General features: G+C 54.4%; 1 protein-coding gene across 2 annotated transcripts in view; it reads left to right on the forward strand.

Annotated features, from left to right (window-relative positions):
- The window catches only part of VIPR1 (vasoactive intestinal peptide receptor 1), a 32,310-nt gene that overhangs the window by 3,783 nt on the left and 13,532 nt on the right, over positions 1–14,995 (forward strand). The window contains exons 2-4 of one of the 2 annotated variants that reach the window (XM_038755975.1): positions 9,187–9,289; positions 11,298–11,408; positions 14,792–14,895. In XM_038755975.1, coding sequence (XP_038611903.1) covers positions 9,187–9,289; positions 11,298–11,408; positions 14,792–14,895 — 318 coding nt within the window. The remainder of the gene's footprint in view (positions 1–9,186; positions 9,290–11,297; positions 11,409–14,791; positions 14,896–14,995) is intronic. The other variant, XM_038755976.1, reaches the window with a different exon arrangement.

Genomic DNA, 14,995 nt, shown 5'->3' on the forward strand with positions numbered 1-14,995 from the left:
AGTGCTCGGGAAAATATGGTATAACAGAGTTCCCTGCCCACAGTGAGCTTACGGTCTAGAGGGGCCTCCGTACTGACCAGCCACCTGCTCATTTAACACTTACGTGTCCGCCAACCTACCCCACCTGCTTCAAGCTGGGAACTTCTCTCCTTCCTGAAGACACCAGAGAACGTTGTGGGTTGGGAGGGATGCAGATGGAGAAGGAGAGAGGCTGAGCAGCCCAGGACCACCACCCCCATCCCCGTGCTGATGAGCCCCCAACCCCTGCACTCCCAGAGGGCCCTTGACCCTCTGTCATCCCTGTGGGCCCAGGATGGGGGTCAGGGAAGGGAGACAGATGCTGCCTGTTTGGGAGAACTGGCCCAGAGGCAGGGGAATGAATGAGGTGGCTTCTGAAGGGCAATGCCTGCTGCTCTGAGGGACAAGCCCAGTGACATGGGTGACAGTGCCCCATTCTGTGTGCCACGTGCAGTGTGCCATATGCCAACTGCAGGAAAACCCCAGCTCTCTGTCCCCTTCCTCTCCCTGGAGAAGGGGGCTTCTGGCCCTCTCCAAGGAACCAGGGCTCTTTACTCTTCTCCAATACAAAGAGTGCTCTGTGACCCTGTGTTTCTTCCTCACCCTCTCTGAGCCTTTTGGAGCCCCCTCTCCATGGCTCAGGGTGGGCATGAGAACAACTTTGATTCCAGGGTGTGTGCCCTTGGAGGAACATGGTACTTGGCTCGCAGGGTATCAGTGGGGCAGAAGGCTCAGTGGGTGAGAAGCAGTATGACTCTGTGGAAAGAACATTAGTCTGGGAGTAAGGGGACCCGGGTTCTAATCCTGACTCCAGTCCTTGTCTGTTGGGTGACCCTCAACTTCTCTGGGCCTCACCTTGTTCGTCTGTAAAATGGGGACTCAACACCTCTTTCTTAAACTGTGATCCCCATGTGGGATGAGGACCGTGTCCCACCTGATGATCCTGTATTTCCCCCAGCTCTTAGTAGAGTGCTTGGTGCACAGTAGAATTGGAAGCAGCATGGCTTAGTGGATAGAGCACGGGCCTAGGAGTTTCGAAGGATCTAGCTTCTAATCCTGGCTCCATCTCATGTCTGCTATGTGACCTTGGGTAAGTCACTTAACTTCCCTGGGCCTCAGTTACCTCATTTGTAAAATGGGGATTAAGAATGTGAGTCTCATGTGGGACAGAGATTGGGTCTGACCTGATTAACTTGAATCTACCCTAGTGCTTAGAACAGTGCGTGGCACACAGTAAGCACTTAACAAGTAAAATGATAATAATAATTATTATTATTACAGTAAGCAGTTAACAAATACCGCAATGATGATGATGATGATGATGATGATGATGATATTCTGAGCTGGGGGGGCAAGGGTGTTGAGGGGTGTGGCCAGGCCTGCAGTCAGGGTGAATTCCTTCAGGCATGTGTGGCCTCATGCACACAGGTATGCACACGAACTCTCATGTGGCCCCGTCCCTGCGTCCCTCTAGTCAACATCCTCGACACTCTTGGAGCGGGGAAATGAGGTGGCCGGCAAGCCCGGGATGTGCCCGCAACCTCCTGCCCTTGATATGGGGAGTGGGGCGGTCCTGACCAAGGTGAGCTTGGCCCATGCGCCCCCCCCTGCCTCCACCACCACAGCCCACCGCATTCCAGGGCAGTCCCTCATCCTGCCAGCAAACTGCTTCCTCCTGGTCTAGCCTGCTTCCCTCCTGCTGCGAGCCCTGCCCATCTCCAGCTCTTGGAGGACAGCAGATGGGGTGACGGCAGGGTGCCCTTCGGTTTTGGCGAGTTGAGAGGGGCCTGAAGAGGACATGCAGTCCATCCTTCTGCCTCCAGGAAGGCCTGTCCCCACCCCCGCCTTCTGCCCTGCCCATGGTGGAGAATGAACAGGCTTTGGTTCAGAAGGAAGGGAGGTATGTGGAAGGTGTGTCCAAGTTGGACTTTGAGCCGTGTTTGCATTGGGGAGATTCACATCAGGGGCCAAGGTGTTGGGTTGGGGGCAGGGGAGGAGTGGGGGGACTCTGCAGGGACAGTGAGGCAGAGACCCCCAGTCTGGGGCCTTTCCAGCCTCTTGGATGCTTTCGGTTTGGCTGAAGACACTGGGGAAGGCCCCTCGGCTTGACCCTGGGGACATCGGCCCCATCGCCCCCGCAGCCGGAACCACCGCTGAGACCCTGGCTGTGGGGCCGAGGAGATTCCATCCCCATGGGTCTGGAGGTGCTAGTGTGTTGATAGAGGAAGGTTTTCCATGATGACCAGAGGCCATCTCCTGGTCCGGACAACAGGTTGATGCTTCCTCCTCAGCACCCCTGCCCCTCCCTTTACCCTCCCCTCCCTGGCCCCAGAAGTATAGCCCTTCGACCCCTGGTCGCTGGGCCTTTAAGGAGGAAATGCCTGGGCTGCCGTACCTTCCTGATCATCCCCAACCCTGGAGTGGTGGGGGGGTGCTGGAGGAAGGCAGAGCTTGATGTGGCCCCTCCCTGTGCCCCCCAGGGACCTTGAGGGTCTCAGATGTTAGTGGATGTGGGCCCGGATGTTGGGTTTGGGGTAAGGAATGAGAGCAGAACCAACCCTTCCCCACTGAGGGCCACCCTTGGGTTTTGGGAGGTCGCTTCTGCCCCACCACCATTGGCCTGCTGTGCAGCCCCAGGCAAGTTGCTCAACTTCTCTGGGCCTCATCGCCTCCTCCCTTCCATGGGGAGAATAGCCCTGGCTGGCCCTGCCTCCTGCGATGGGGGAAGGGCAAAAGGGATCAGGAATGGGCCAGCACTTTGGAGTATTGCTCTGCCCCCGCCCCGGCCGCAGGCGTGCATTGCTGTGTTCTGCAGGGGGGCAGCCAGGGCTGATGTAGCCTGCTGGGGTCATGATGGTGAAGCCCCCCACCCTTTTGTTCTTAGGAGAACAGGGAGGGGAGTGGAGTGCGAGGGAGGTGTCTCACGAGAAGTCTGCCCAAAGCTCCCTAAATCCCCGCTGGAGCACCTCTGGTTCCCGCCCTGCCCTGCCTCTCCCCTCCCTAGCTCTTCACGTACCCAGCCCCAAGGTGCCAGGCTGTAGACACAGGGCCGCCCCCAGCCCAGCCCTGGTCCCTCGCGTGCCTAGGTCGGGTAGGGCTGGGGTCACAGGGAGTCCACAGTCCCCAGGAGGGTAAAGCAAATGAGGAAACTGTGGGGGATTGGAGTCGGAGGAAAGAGAGAGAAAGAGAATGAGGGGAGGGGTTACCGGGGCCTGATACTGGGTGAGTCTTGGGCGCTGAGATGTTCTCTGGCTTGGTTGGGTGACTTTGGGAAGGTGGCCTCAACGCTCTGAGCCTCAGCTCCTCCCCACTCCTCTCCCGCACGCGCTGCCACCCAAAACATTGCGGTCTGATGGAGACAGGGTTACTAGATGCCTGGCCCCCTGCTGAGCCACCCTCCCACCCCACCCCCGGCCCCTGTCCCGAGATGCCATCAGAGGGCCGGAAGAGCAGAGCTCACTCCACAGTGTTGACAAAACACTGGGCAAGCAGGTTCCAAGACTGGTGTTCTCCATGGCAGCAGAGGTGGGTAGGAGGGAACCTGAGGAATGGTGGACCCACCTGATAGAGCAGGATGGGAGGGAGGTGCTCCAGGGGGTCTGCTCTGCTCCCGACCCAAACTAGCCCTTGGAGAACAAGACAGGGCCAGAGCCCTTCCTCCTCCTCCTCCTCCTCTTCCTCCCTCTCTGACCCCAGCCCAGCCCCAGCCTCCCACCATCCAACCAATCACTTGCAGCAAGAGGGATTGACTGCAAGAGGTGGGGAAGTGAGGGGTTCCCCAAGACAAGAGGAAAGATTTCCTGACAGTTGGGGTATTTGAATCCGCAGGAAGTTCCAGGCGGTGGTGGGGAGGGTGCAGAATTTTAGTTCTGGGAATTCTGTAAGGGCAAGACAAGAGGCCAGTCTGTCCCGAGTGGGTGAGGCATACCCTGGCCAAGAAGCAGGGGGTTTCACCCTATGACCCCTCAGGGTCCCTCCCGTGGATGTCCATGTCCTATCACCCACCCTAAGACTGGCAGCCCCCTGAGAGCAGGGAGCAGGATTGGGTCTCCTCCACCCCCTCTCCTTGCCCCAGCATCCAGCACAGCACAGACCCTTTATCCCACCTGTCCAGTCAGAGCTTTGATGCCCCAGTGAGCATTCATTCATTCATTCATTCATTCATTCAATCACATTTATTGAGCCCTTGCTATGTGCAAAGCACTGTACTAAGTGCTTGGGAGAGTACAATACAAAAAGAAAAAAACCACATTCTCTGCCACAATGAACTCACAGCTTAAAGGCTGCTGACTCCCCCTCTAGACTTTAAGCTTGTTGTGGGCAGGGAATGTGTCTGTATTGTGGTATTGTAATAATAATGACAATAATTACGGTACTTGTTAAGCACTTACTATGTGCCAAGCTAAAGTGCTGGAGTAGATAATAATAACACTTATGGTATTTGCTAAGCACTTACTAAGTACCAGGCACTGTTTTAAGTGCTGGGGTAGATACAAGATTATTGGGTTAGACACAGTCCCTGTGCCATATAGAGCTCTCAATCTTAATCCCTATTTAACAGATGAGGAAACTGAGGCCCAGAGAAGTTAAGTGATTTGCCCAAGGTCAACAGCAGACATTTGGCGGAGCGAGGATTAGAACTCAAGTCCTGTGTTAGGCCTGTGCTCTATCCACTAAGCCATGCTGGGACACAGTAAGTCCTCAATAAATACAATTGACTGACTCTGCAGCCCTGGGCAGGAGAAGGGGCCAGGCATCAGATACTGAGGAGCTGAGATACCTCCAGCCCTGGCACTGTGCCCACTGCAAGGCCCCCGGGGCAGGGAGGAGAGACCGCTGGCCAGGATGGGACTGTCAGGGCCGGATCCGGCGACGGAAACGGAGGCAGGCAGGATGGGCAGGTAAACACACTCAAAGCCCGGGAGTGAGAGACACGGAGGGGAAGGGCGGGAGACGGAGCCAGAGAGCGGGAGATGATGGAGCGGGACAGTGACCGCGAGAGACTGGGATGTCAGTTGGCCCCTGGGCGGGGATTCCCTTCTAGACTGTAAGCTCGTTGAGGGCAGGGAATGTGTCTGTTTATTGTTATGTAGTACTCTCCCAAGCTCTTAGTAATAATAATAATAATAATGATAACATTTATTAAACACTTACTATGTGCAAGGCACTGTTCTAAGCACTGGGGAGGTTACAAGGTGATCAGGTCGTCCCACGGGGGGCCCACAGTCTTAATTCCCATTTTACAGATGAGGTAACTGAGGCACAGAGAAGTTAAGTGACTTGCCCAAAGTCACACAGCTGACCAGTGGTGGAGCCGGGATTTGAACCCCTGACCTCTGACTCCAAAGCCCGTGCTCTTTCCACTGAGTCACGCTACTTCTAGTACAGTGCTCTGCACACAGTAGGGGCTCAATAAATACAATTGAAGGAATGAATGCTGCTACCGCATCTGTCGAGGATGGAGTGGGGCAGACCTGACCATCCCGGGGAGCAGCCCCCATCCCTAGGTGGATTCCCTGGTGACAGTGGTCCTTAGGGGAAGCAGCGGGAACAGCTCTATATGGCCCTCCTCCCTCCCCCCAGTCTTGGCCAGCCCAGAGTAGGGCCTCCTGGGAGGCTGTTGACATTTCCTGAGCACCCGCTGGCTCCCACTTCAAGCCCTAAGTCAAATGGACCCTCGGTGACCAGTCGGGCAGTTTGTGGCCATTGGGCCACCAGTGGACAGTGCATCTCAGGACAGCAGTGAGATTCACCCTCTCCCCTTGGCCACATCCCTGGTGGTTGGTTTAGAGGAGGGGGAGGCTTTGGAGCCCCTGTGGGCCAGGGGGTCTCCACCTGGAACTGGGAGGGGTCTGCACTCCTGGGAGTGGGAGTTGGGGGAAGGTGATCCTCTTAGAGCCACAACATTAATTCAATCATATTTCATTCAATCATATTTATTGAGCGCTTTTCGTGTGTGTGTGAGCGCTTATTGTGTATGTGGAGCACTGTACTAAGCACTTACACCATGGGAGTGGAGCGGTGGGAGGGTGAATTGGGGATGGGGGGGGAAGGAGAGTGACCTGGGAATGGTGTAAAAGGTGGAAGGCAGTGTGGTATAATGGAAGAGCGCCGGACTGGAAGCTGGAGGACATGGATTCAAATCCGAGCTCCGCCACTGCCTGCTGGGTGACCACGGGCGAGTCACCTAACCTTTCGGTACTCCAGTTTTCTCATCTGCCTTTCTACCTACCTCACAGGGTTGTTGTGAGGGCAAAAATGAGATCTGTGATGGGAGAACACTTTTGGAAAAAAGCGCTGTACTAAGCCAAGGATGAGTTGGGGTTGGTGGGAGCGGGAGGAGAGAGAGCCAGTGGTGGGGGTGGGCAGGGAATGTGTTGGTTTATTGTTATATTGTACTCTCTCAAGCACTTAGTACCGTGCTCTGCACACAGTGAGTACTCAATAAATATGAATGAATGAATGAGAGAGCCCCAGACACTCTGGGAATAATATGATGGCATTTATTAAGCGCTTACTATGTGCAAAGCACTGTACTAAGGCAGATGCAGGCCTTATCCGGCCCTGTCTTAGCCCTTGATGGGATTTCAATCTTGTCTCTGCCCCTGAGAGTTCCTGGGGATGGCATCAATTAATCAATCAGTCCATGGTATTTATTGAGCACTTAGTGTGTGCAGCACACTGTACTAAGCGCTTGGGAAAGTACAATGCAGTAGAATTGGTAGACACAATCCCTGCCTACAGAGGGCTTACAGTCCATAGGGGGTGACAGATAGACTGTGAACCCCATGTGGGACAGGGGCTGTGTCCAATCTGATGATTCTGTGCCTATCCCAGTCTTTAGAACAGTGCTTGACACAAAGTCAGCACTTAAACAATGCCATTGTTATTATTGAGAGGCAACATGGCTTAGTGGAAAGGATCACGGGACCTGGGTTTGAATGCTGGCTCTGCCTTGCCTGCTGTGCAATCTTGGGCCCCAGTTCCCTCATCTGCAAAATGGGAATTCCATACCTGTGCTCCCTCCTATTTAGACTGTGAGCCACATGTAAGACCTGATTATCCTCTATCTAGCCCAGTGTTTAGTACAGTTCTTGGCACATAGTAAGCGCTTAACAAATATCAACTATCAAATATCAAACAGATAACAACTATTATTATTATTTTTCATAATATTGCAATAAATTCCAAATAGGGAAAGTGGCAGAGTGTAAGGTTATGGACATAAGAGCCGTGGAACTGAGGATGGGGTGAATATCAAGTAGAGTCAGAGGTCGTGGGTTCTAATCCCAGGTCCACCACTTGTCAGCTGTGTGACTTTGGGCAAGTCACTTAACTTCGCTAGGCCTCAGTTACCTCATCTGTAAAATAGGAATTGAGTGTGAGTCCCACGTGGGACAACCTGATTACCTTGTATCTACCCCAGTACATACAACAGTGCTTGGCACACAGTAAGCGCTTAACAAATACCATCATTATTATTACAGATCAAAGTGCCTAGGTGATACAGAAGGGAGGGTGGTTAGAAGAAACCAGGACTTAATCGGAGAAAGACTTTTAGAGGAGTTGTGATTTTAGGAGGGCTTTGAAAATCAGTCGTATTTATTGAGTGCTTACTGTGCGCCGAGCACTATCCTAAGCACTTGGGAGAAGACGATACAACAATATAACAGACACATTCTACGCCCATGATGAGCTTCTAGTCTAGAGGGCAGGAGAGTGGTGATGTGTCAGATGCGAAGGGGGAGGGAGTTTCATGCTAGAGGGAGGATGTGGGCCGGGGTTGGCGGTGAGATAGATGGGATTGAGGTACAGTGACTAGGTTGGTGCTGAGGAGTGAAGTTTGCCAGTTGGGTTGTAGTTAATCAGTGAGGTAAGGTAGGAGGGGGCGAGCTGAATGAGTGCTCTACTGTCGATGGTGAAGAGTTTCTGTTTGATGTGGAGGTGGATAAGCAACCACTGGAGGTTCTTGGGGAGTGGGGAGATGACTGAACGGTTTTTTAGAAAAACGAGCTGAGCAAGGACTGGAATGGGGAGAGACAGGAGGCAAAGAGTTCAGCGAGGAGGCTGATGCAGTAGTTGAGGCGGGATAAGTGCTTGGATCTGCGTGGCAGCAGTTTGGATGGAGAGGAAAGTGTGGATTCTAGAGATGTTGTGAAGGTAGAATCATCTCCGCCCCCACTCAACTGTGTTGGCGCCTCCCTTCTTTCTTCCTCCCTCCTTCCTTCTCTCAGCCAGCCTCCTGCATTAAGGCATTCTGGTGGGTTAAGCTGGAAAAGAGGGGCCTCTCCCCTGGGGAAAGAGCAAGGGGCTTGATCTCCTCCTCCTCCTCCTTGTAGTGAAATGGTGGTGAAGCTGAGCTGGGAATCGGAATAGACCACCCCCCAACCCCCCAGCCTCCAAATCCCCCTCTGGACCAGCCACTGCCAGACCCCCAGAAATCAGGCTGAACAGGCGGTGTGGTCACTGGGGAGATCAGGTGCCAGTGTGCCCAGCGCGGATTTCGATCTCGGCCCACCTGCGGGAGGCCAGCCCAACTCTTGGCCTCTGAGATGGGGCCGTGTACACTTCCAGTCAATCACCAATCAATCACTCCTCCCCCAGCCTGGCAGAGGGGCAGGAGGCAAGACAGGGCCTGCCTGAAAACAGCCCCTCCCTCTACGCTGGCTGTGTAGGCAGGCAGAGAGTAAGGGGTCTAGAATCAGTCAGTCGATTGTATTTATTGAGCTCTTACTGTATACTATGACTGTTCTATTTTTTTTTAATGATGTGCATTTAACTTAAATTCTATTTGTTCTGACGACTTGACACCTGTCCATGTGTTTTGTTTTGTTGTCTGTCTCCCCCTTCTAGACTGTGAGCCCGTTGTTGGGTAGGGACCATCTCTATATGTTGCCAACTTGTACTTCCCAAGCACTTAGCACAGTGCTCTGCATACACAGTAAGCGCTCAATAAATACGATTGAATGAATGAATGAATGCAGAGCATTGTACTAAGCGGTTGGGAGAGGACAATAGAACAATAAACAGACACATTCCCTGCCCACAACGAGCTTACAGTCTAGAGCCGGTGAGGAGCCAGAGCAACCCATAGGCTGAGGGCATCGAGCTGGGCTGAGCCCTGATCCAAGTGTGTTCGTGTGTTTCTGTTTGTGTCTGCATGTCTAGTACACAGAAGCGTCATTGCTGCCCTTGGAAGAGTGCCGTGCCATAGAGAAGATGGAGATGGAGCGGGAGAAGTGCCTGGAGGACTTCGACAACCACACCACAGGTAAGGCCCCACCTGGCTGAGGGCAGGCAGGCACAGAGCAGAAAGTTTATCCTCTATCCTGGAGCCTGGCAGCACAGACTGAGCTCTCCCTCTGGGCAGAGGGACTAGGGGCAGGGCTTGGCAGATGGGGGTTGGGGTGGTGCGGGAGGGGGGCTATTTTTAGCATCCTGCATCATCTCTGCCCCCTCACCATCCACACACACCCATTTGTCCAGCGGGAGGGGAGGGGGACAGGATCTTGGTGGAGCCGGGTTTGTGAAATGGGGATGTGGGGTGGGCAAACAACACACACATTCTCCCCTTCTCCCTTCCACCAGTTAGCTTGTGGTTCACTCATTCATCCATTCAATCATATTTATTGAGCGCTTACTGTGTGCAGAGCACTGTACTAAGTGCTTGGTAAATACAAATTGGCAACTTATAGAGATGGTCCCTACCCAACAACGGGCTCACATTGCTGACTTAGTGGACAGAGTCTGGGCCTGGGAATCCCAAGGACCTGGGTTCTAATCCCAGCTCTGCCACTTGTCTGCTGTGTCACCTTGGGCAAGCCACTTCACTTTTCTAGGCCTCACTTACCCCCTCTAGACCGTTAGTTCATTGTGGGCAGGGAATGTGTCTGTTATATTGTTATGTTGTAATCTCCCAAGTGCTTAGGACAGTGCTCTGCACACAGCAAGCTCTCAATAAGTATGACTGACTGACTTGGGGCAAGAGTGTGTGTCGGAAGGGAGGCGGAGAGGGAGCGGGTGAGTGTTCCTGTGTGTACATGTGCATGTGCGATCACTGGCATCAGCGCTGCCCCATCTCCCCCCAGCCACCGCTTCCTGCCGAGCTGGGGACATCTCTACCAGCCATCGCTGTACTCGGGGCCGGGGGTGGTCCCCACTAGCTGGATCGGGGCTTGGGGAGAGGGGTGGTTCTGCTCCTCTGATCTAATGGGATCCTGAGGAAGTAGTCCCCCCCATCAACAGCCAGCTACCCCCATCCCGCTGGGGCCAGGCTGGGGACGGAGCTGCTGTAGGGGAGAGGCTGGGGAGGGGTGACCTCCAGACCCGAAACCCTGGGAAGGCAGAGCACAGACTGAGCCCTGTCCTTCCTCTCCCCCTCCTCCCCCTCCCCATCCCCTCACCATACCTCCTTCCCCTCCCCACAGAACCTGTATATATGTATATACTTGTACATATTTATTACTCTATTTATTTATTTTACTTGTACGTATTTATTCTATTTATTTTATTTTGTTAATATGTTTTGTTTTGTTGTCTGTCTTCCCCTTCTAGACTGTGAGCCCGCTGTTGGGTAGGGACCGTCTCTATATGTTGCCAACTTGTACTTCCCAAGCGCTTAGTACAGTGCTCTGCACACAGTAAGCGCTCAATAAATACGACTGAATGAATGAACGAATGAAGCACAGACAGAGGCCCTGAGTGAGCGATTCTCTGGCATGAGCCTCATCCTCCCCGAAGCACAGAGGAGTCGGCGAGGATCAGAGAGGATGAGAGGCTTTCCCAAGGACACAAATCATTGGGGGGGACCGGGCCGGGTTGTCTGGGAACCAGCCCTGCGCTCTCCCGCCAGGAGCCTGGGCCGCTGGGGGGACGTCTGTGTGGACACTGGGAAATCCTGTCGCCAGGAGTGAACGGGGCTGAGCCTCCGCTCTCCCCTGCCCCCGTGCCACCTTCATCCTCCTGGAGGGATCGGGCAGAAGAAAGAGATTCTGGGAAATGCCCCAGAGGTAGCCACCCCCAAATCTATCCAAGGCTGGGTCAAGAGTTAAAAGGTCATGGGCCCCCTCTGGACTGTAAGCTCGTTTTGGGCAGGGAATGTGTCTGATTACTGTTCTATTGTCCTCTTCCAAGTACTTAGTACAGTGCTTTGCACACAGTAAGTGCTCAGTAAATATGATTGGCTGACTGCCTGGTGGGCCTGGGGGAAGGAAGGGGAATCCCTGTGCCAGTTTGTCCAGCAGCTGTGGAGTTATCTGTGTCCATCTCTCCCTCTCCAGGGGGCTGTGAGAAGATGTGGGACAACATTACCTGCTGGCCGGCTGCTGAGGTGGGCCAGGTGGTAGTCCTGCCCTGCCCTCTCATCCTGACCGTCTTCTCCAACCGGCACGGTGAGTGACAGCACCCTTCCTCCCCTGCCCCCCAATCTCCCCTCTCCCTGCCCTCCATCCTCCACCCAATTCCCTCCCTCCACCAGTCTCTTCCATTCTGACCCCAGCAGACCTCTGCTAGGCCTCTCAATCAGTCAATCAACCATATGTATTGAGCACTTACTGTGTGCAGAGCACTGTTCTAAGCAGTTGGGTGAGTATCATATGACAGAGCTGTAGACACTTTCTGTGCCTACAAGGAGCATAACAGTCTAAAGGGGGAATCTTACAGTCTACATCTCTCTCCACCATCATCTCCAAACTCTCCCTTGTGCCCCTCATCCTGCCTGGCGCTGGCCCAATGCTCCTCTCTGCCAGATCCTCCCCCTGCCCCTCCTACCAAGCCTCTTACAAAGCCCCCTCTTCCGGGCTTCCCTGATCAACCCCCCGCCCCCCAACATCCTACCCTGCTCCCTCCAACAAACAAACCAACGGTGAGTGCATGTGCACGTGTGCACACACACACACACACACACACCTCCCCCCCCCCCCCCCCCCCCCCATCATCGTAATCCTTAAAGTGGATGAGCCCCAAGTAGGTAATGGCTCCAGTCAGGGCAGACAGGCCTCAGTTCCAGTGCCTCCCTCATTCATTCCTCCCTCGTTCATTCAGTTGTATTTATTGAGTGCTAACTGTGTGCAGAACACTGGACTAAGTGCTAAGATGGCCAGCGATGGGGCTGTTACAGGTTGCCCAATGGCTGGCTCTCATCCCTCCCTGACCACTGGTCAGGAAGTTTTTCCTGGTGTCTAATCAACTGATTCTAGCTTTAATTCTATTTGTTCTGGCGACTTGACACCTGTCCACATGTTTTGTTTTGTTGTCTGTCTCCCCCTTCTAGATTGTGACCCCATTGTTGGGTAGGGACCGTCCCTCTGTGTTGCCAACTTGTACTTCCCAAGTGCATAGAGCAGTGCTCTGCACACAGTAAGCACTCAATAAATACGAATGAATGAATTAATGAATGAACTAACTCTCATTGCATTGCCTTTCTGTTAGAGGAGGGAGACAGGGAAGGGCCCACAGAGAGGGGATAATGATAATAATAACGTTGGCATTTATTAAGCGCTTACTATGTGCAAATCACTGTTCTAAGCACTGGGGAGATTACAAGGTGATCAGGTTGTCCCATGGGGGGCTCACAGTAAATCCCCATTTTACAGATGAGGTAACTGAGGCACAGAGAAGTTAAGTAACTTGCCCAAAGTCACACAGCTGACAATTGGCGGAGCCGGGATTTGAACCCATGACCACTGCAAACAGGTGCAGGTGGGGCTCAGTACACCAGAGGATTCCAAAGTGCTTTTCCCATGCCTGAGGGCAGGGTCCTTTCCTCCCTCAGGACCCTCCACAGCTGCAGCCCAGGATCACCTCCCCCCTCCCCCAACTCCCAGCCCCGACCTCACTCTGCCGGCACTGGGGTGCACAGAAACATGGGGACGGAGGGGAGGGGGCTGCCTTGTGAAAGGGACTCTGTGTCCTGTCCTGTCCCAGGAGGGGCTGAGGCGGGTTTGTTAGTCCTGTTGCCCTGGTGATGGTCGGGGCCTTTGTGAGTGGCCACAGGAGTGTTTACCTACCATCCCACTGTGGGACAATGTGGGACCCCCCTCCATCCGCCCCCGGCCAGCTCACTCCTCCCCCATGGTTCAAAGCCCCTGGCCCCAGGGACACAAGCTGGCTTTCATACTCCCTCCCCGGTCTTTGGGCCGACCCAGGGCGTCCCCCCCTCCAACAGGGTCCGCAGTCTCCCTGTTCTCACCCTCCTGGCTCATCTGGGGGCCTCTGGCCCAGCTTTCCCACAACAGGGGCCCCTGAGACTGATGGTCCAGGTCTGAGAGACTCCCATCTCTCTGAGGCAGCAGGAGGAGAAGTGAGGGAAGCGTGACTGAGGAGGAGCCCCAAGCGGGGCTGACCGGGAGCATGTGGGAAGCAGGAGAAGGGCTGCCTTCCATCAAGGGAGCCTCTGCGGTCTGGCCCGGAGCCAGGAAAGGGAGCTGGGGCCAGAGCTGAGCTCCGTAACTGGGGTTCAGAGCTGGGAAACAGAGCCAGGACCCAGAGCTGGGACCCAAAACTAGAACCCAGAGCAGAGGGGCCACAGCTGCTTTTGGCACCAAGGCACAAGTCAGGAGTGGATGGGACCCAATCTAACCAGTTAGTCTTCCTGGCTCCCACTTCAACTGGAAGCTTCCGGAGGGCAGCAATCATTACTATAACTTTGGTCTGCATCCCCAGCACCCAATACAGCACCCTGCACACAGTGGGCACCCAATACAGTGCCCTGCACATCATGGGCACAGAGCACAATGCTCTGCACCCAGTAGTTGCCTAGTACAGCATTCCACACACAGTAGGGCACCCACCCAGTAGGGCACTCTGTGCCTAAAAGGAAGGGCACGCCATACTCAGGAGATTATCGCTAAGGAAAGCTGCTACAGAGTTGCTCTCCCCACCTTCAAAACCTTCCTGGAGGCCCATCTCCTCCAAGAGTCCTTCCCTGACTAAGCCTTCATTTCCACTTCTCCCATTCCCTTTTGCATCACTCTGATTTGCTCCCTTCATTCACCCCTCCCTCAGCCCCCTAGCACTTATGTCCAAATCTGTAATTTATTTATTTACATTAATGTCTGTCTCCCTCTGTAGACTGTAAGCTCATTGTGGGCAGGGAATGTGTCTGCTATGTTGCCATATTGTACTCTCCCAAGCGCTTAATGCAGTGCTCTGCACACAGGAAGCGCTCAATTAATACAATTGATTGAGGAGACCCCCCCAGAGCCAAAGTTCCCCTGCTCCTTCATTTCTGGATGTTTAGTAACTGTGGGGGCCGCAGAGGGTGGGGCGTGATGGGGGAGGAGGAGAAGGGGATTGGTCCAGCCGGGGTAAACAGGGTTGGGAAAAGTTAAAGTTCCCACCCAAGATGGCCTTCGGTCTAGGCCTGTCCCTGCCAGGCTGCGGTGGGGGGTGGGGGGAGATACAGATGAGTGGCTGGTGGCTGAGGAGGTGGCGGCTGTCTGATCATCCATTTAATTCGATCGCGTCCCGTCGCCTGGTCTTCCTGCCGTTAGATCCCCAGTGAGCCCCAGCCAGTTAGAAACCGCCAGATCGATTGGAGGCTAATCCACTTAGCCCCCCCCACCCCCGCCTTCAGGAAAGTGCCAGATCGCTGGGATGGGGATGGGCGGAGGGGCAGGCTCTGACGATTCATGAGGCTGGAAGGGCCCCTTAGCAGCCAGGGCCCTGGACTGGTGTCCCTGGAAGCCCCCTCCCCATTCAGCGGCCACCCTTAGCCCTCTGAACCCCAACCGTGGCTCGGTGACCATCTCTCCCAATGCCCCCTCTCTCCCAGCAGGCAGCAACGTGACCCGGAACTGCAGTAGCCATGGCTGGTCTGAGCTGACCCCGGCCCTGTACACCACGGCTTGCGGCTATGAGATCCTTCCAGTAGAGGAGGTTGGTAAAGTTTCCGGAGCCTGACTTTTCCCCTTGACGGTGGAACCGGGGCTCTCCAGAGTTCATCTGGTCCATCCCCCTGCCTCGGGGAAGAGCAGGC

The sequence above is a fragment of the Tachyglossus aculeatus genome, chromosome 13 (assembly GCF_015852505.1).
Source record: "Tachyglossus aculeatus isolate mTacAcu1 chromosome 13, mTacAcu1.pri, whole genome shotgun sequence".
Taxonomy (NCBI): Eukaryota; Metazoa; Chordata; class Mammalia; order Monotremata; family Tachyglossidae; genus Tachyglossus; species Tachyglossus aculeatus.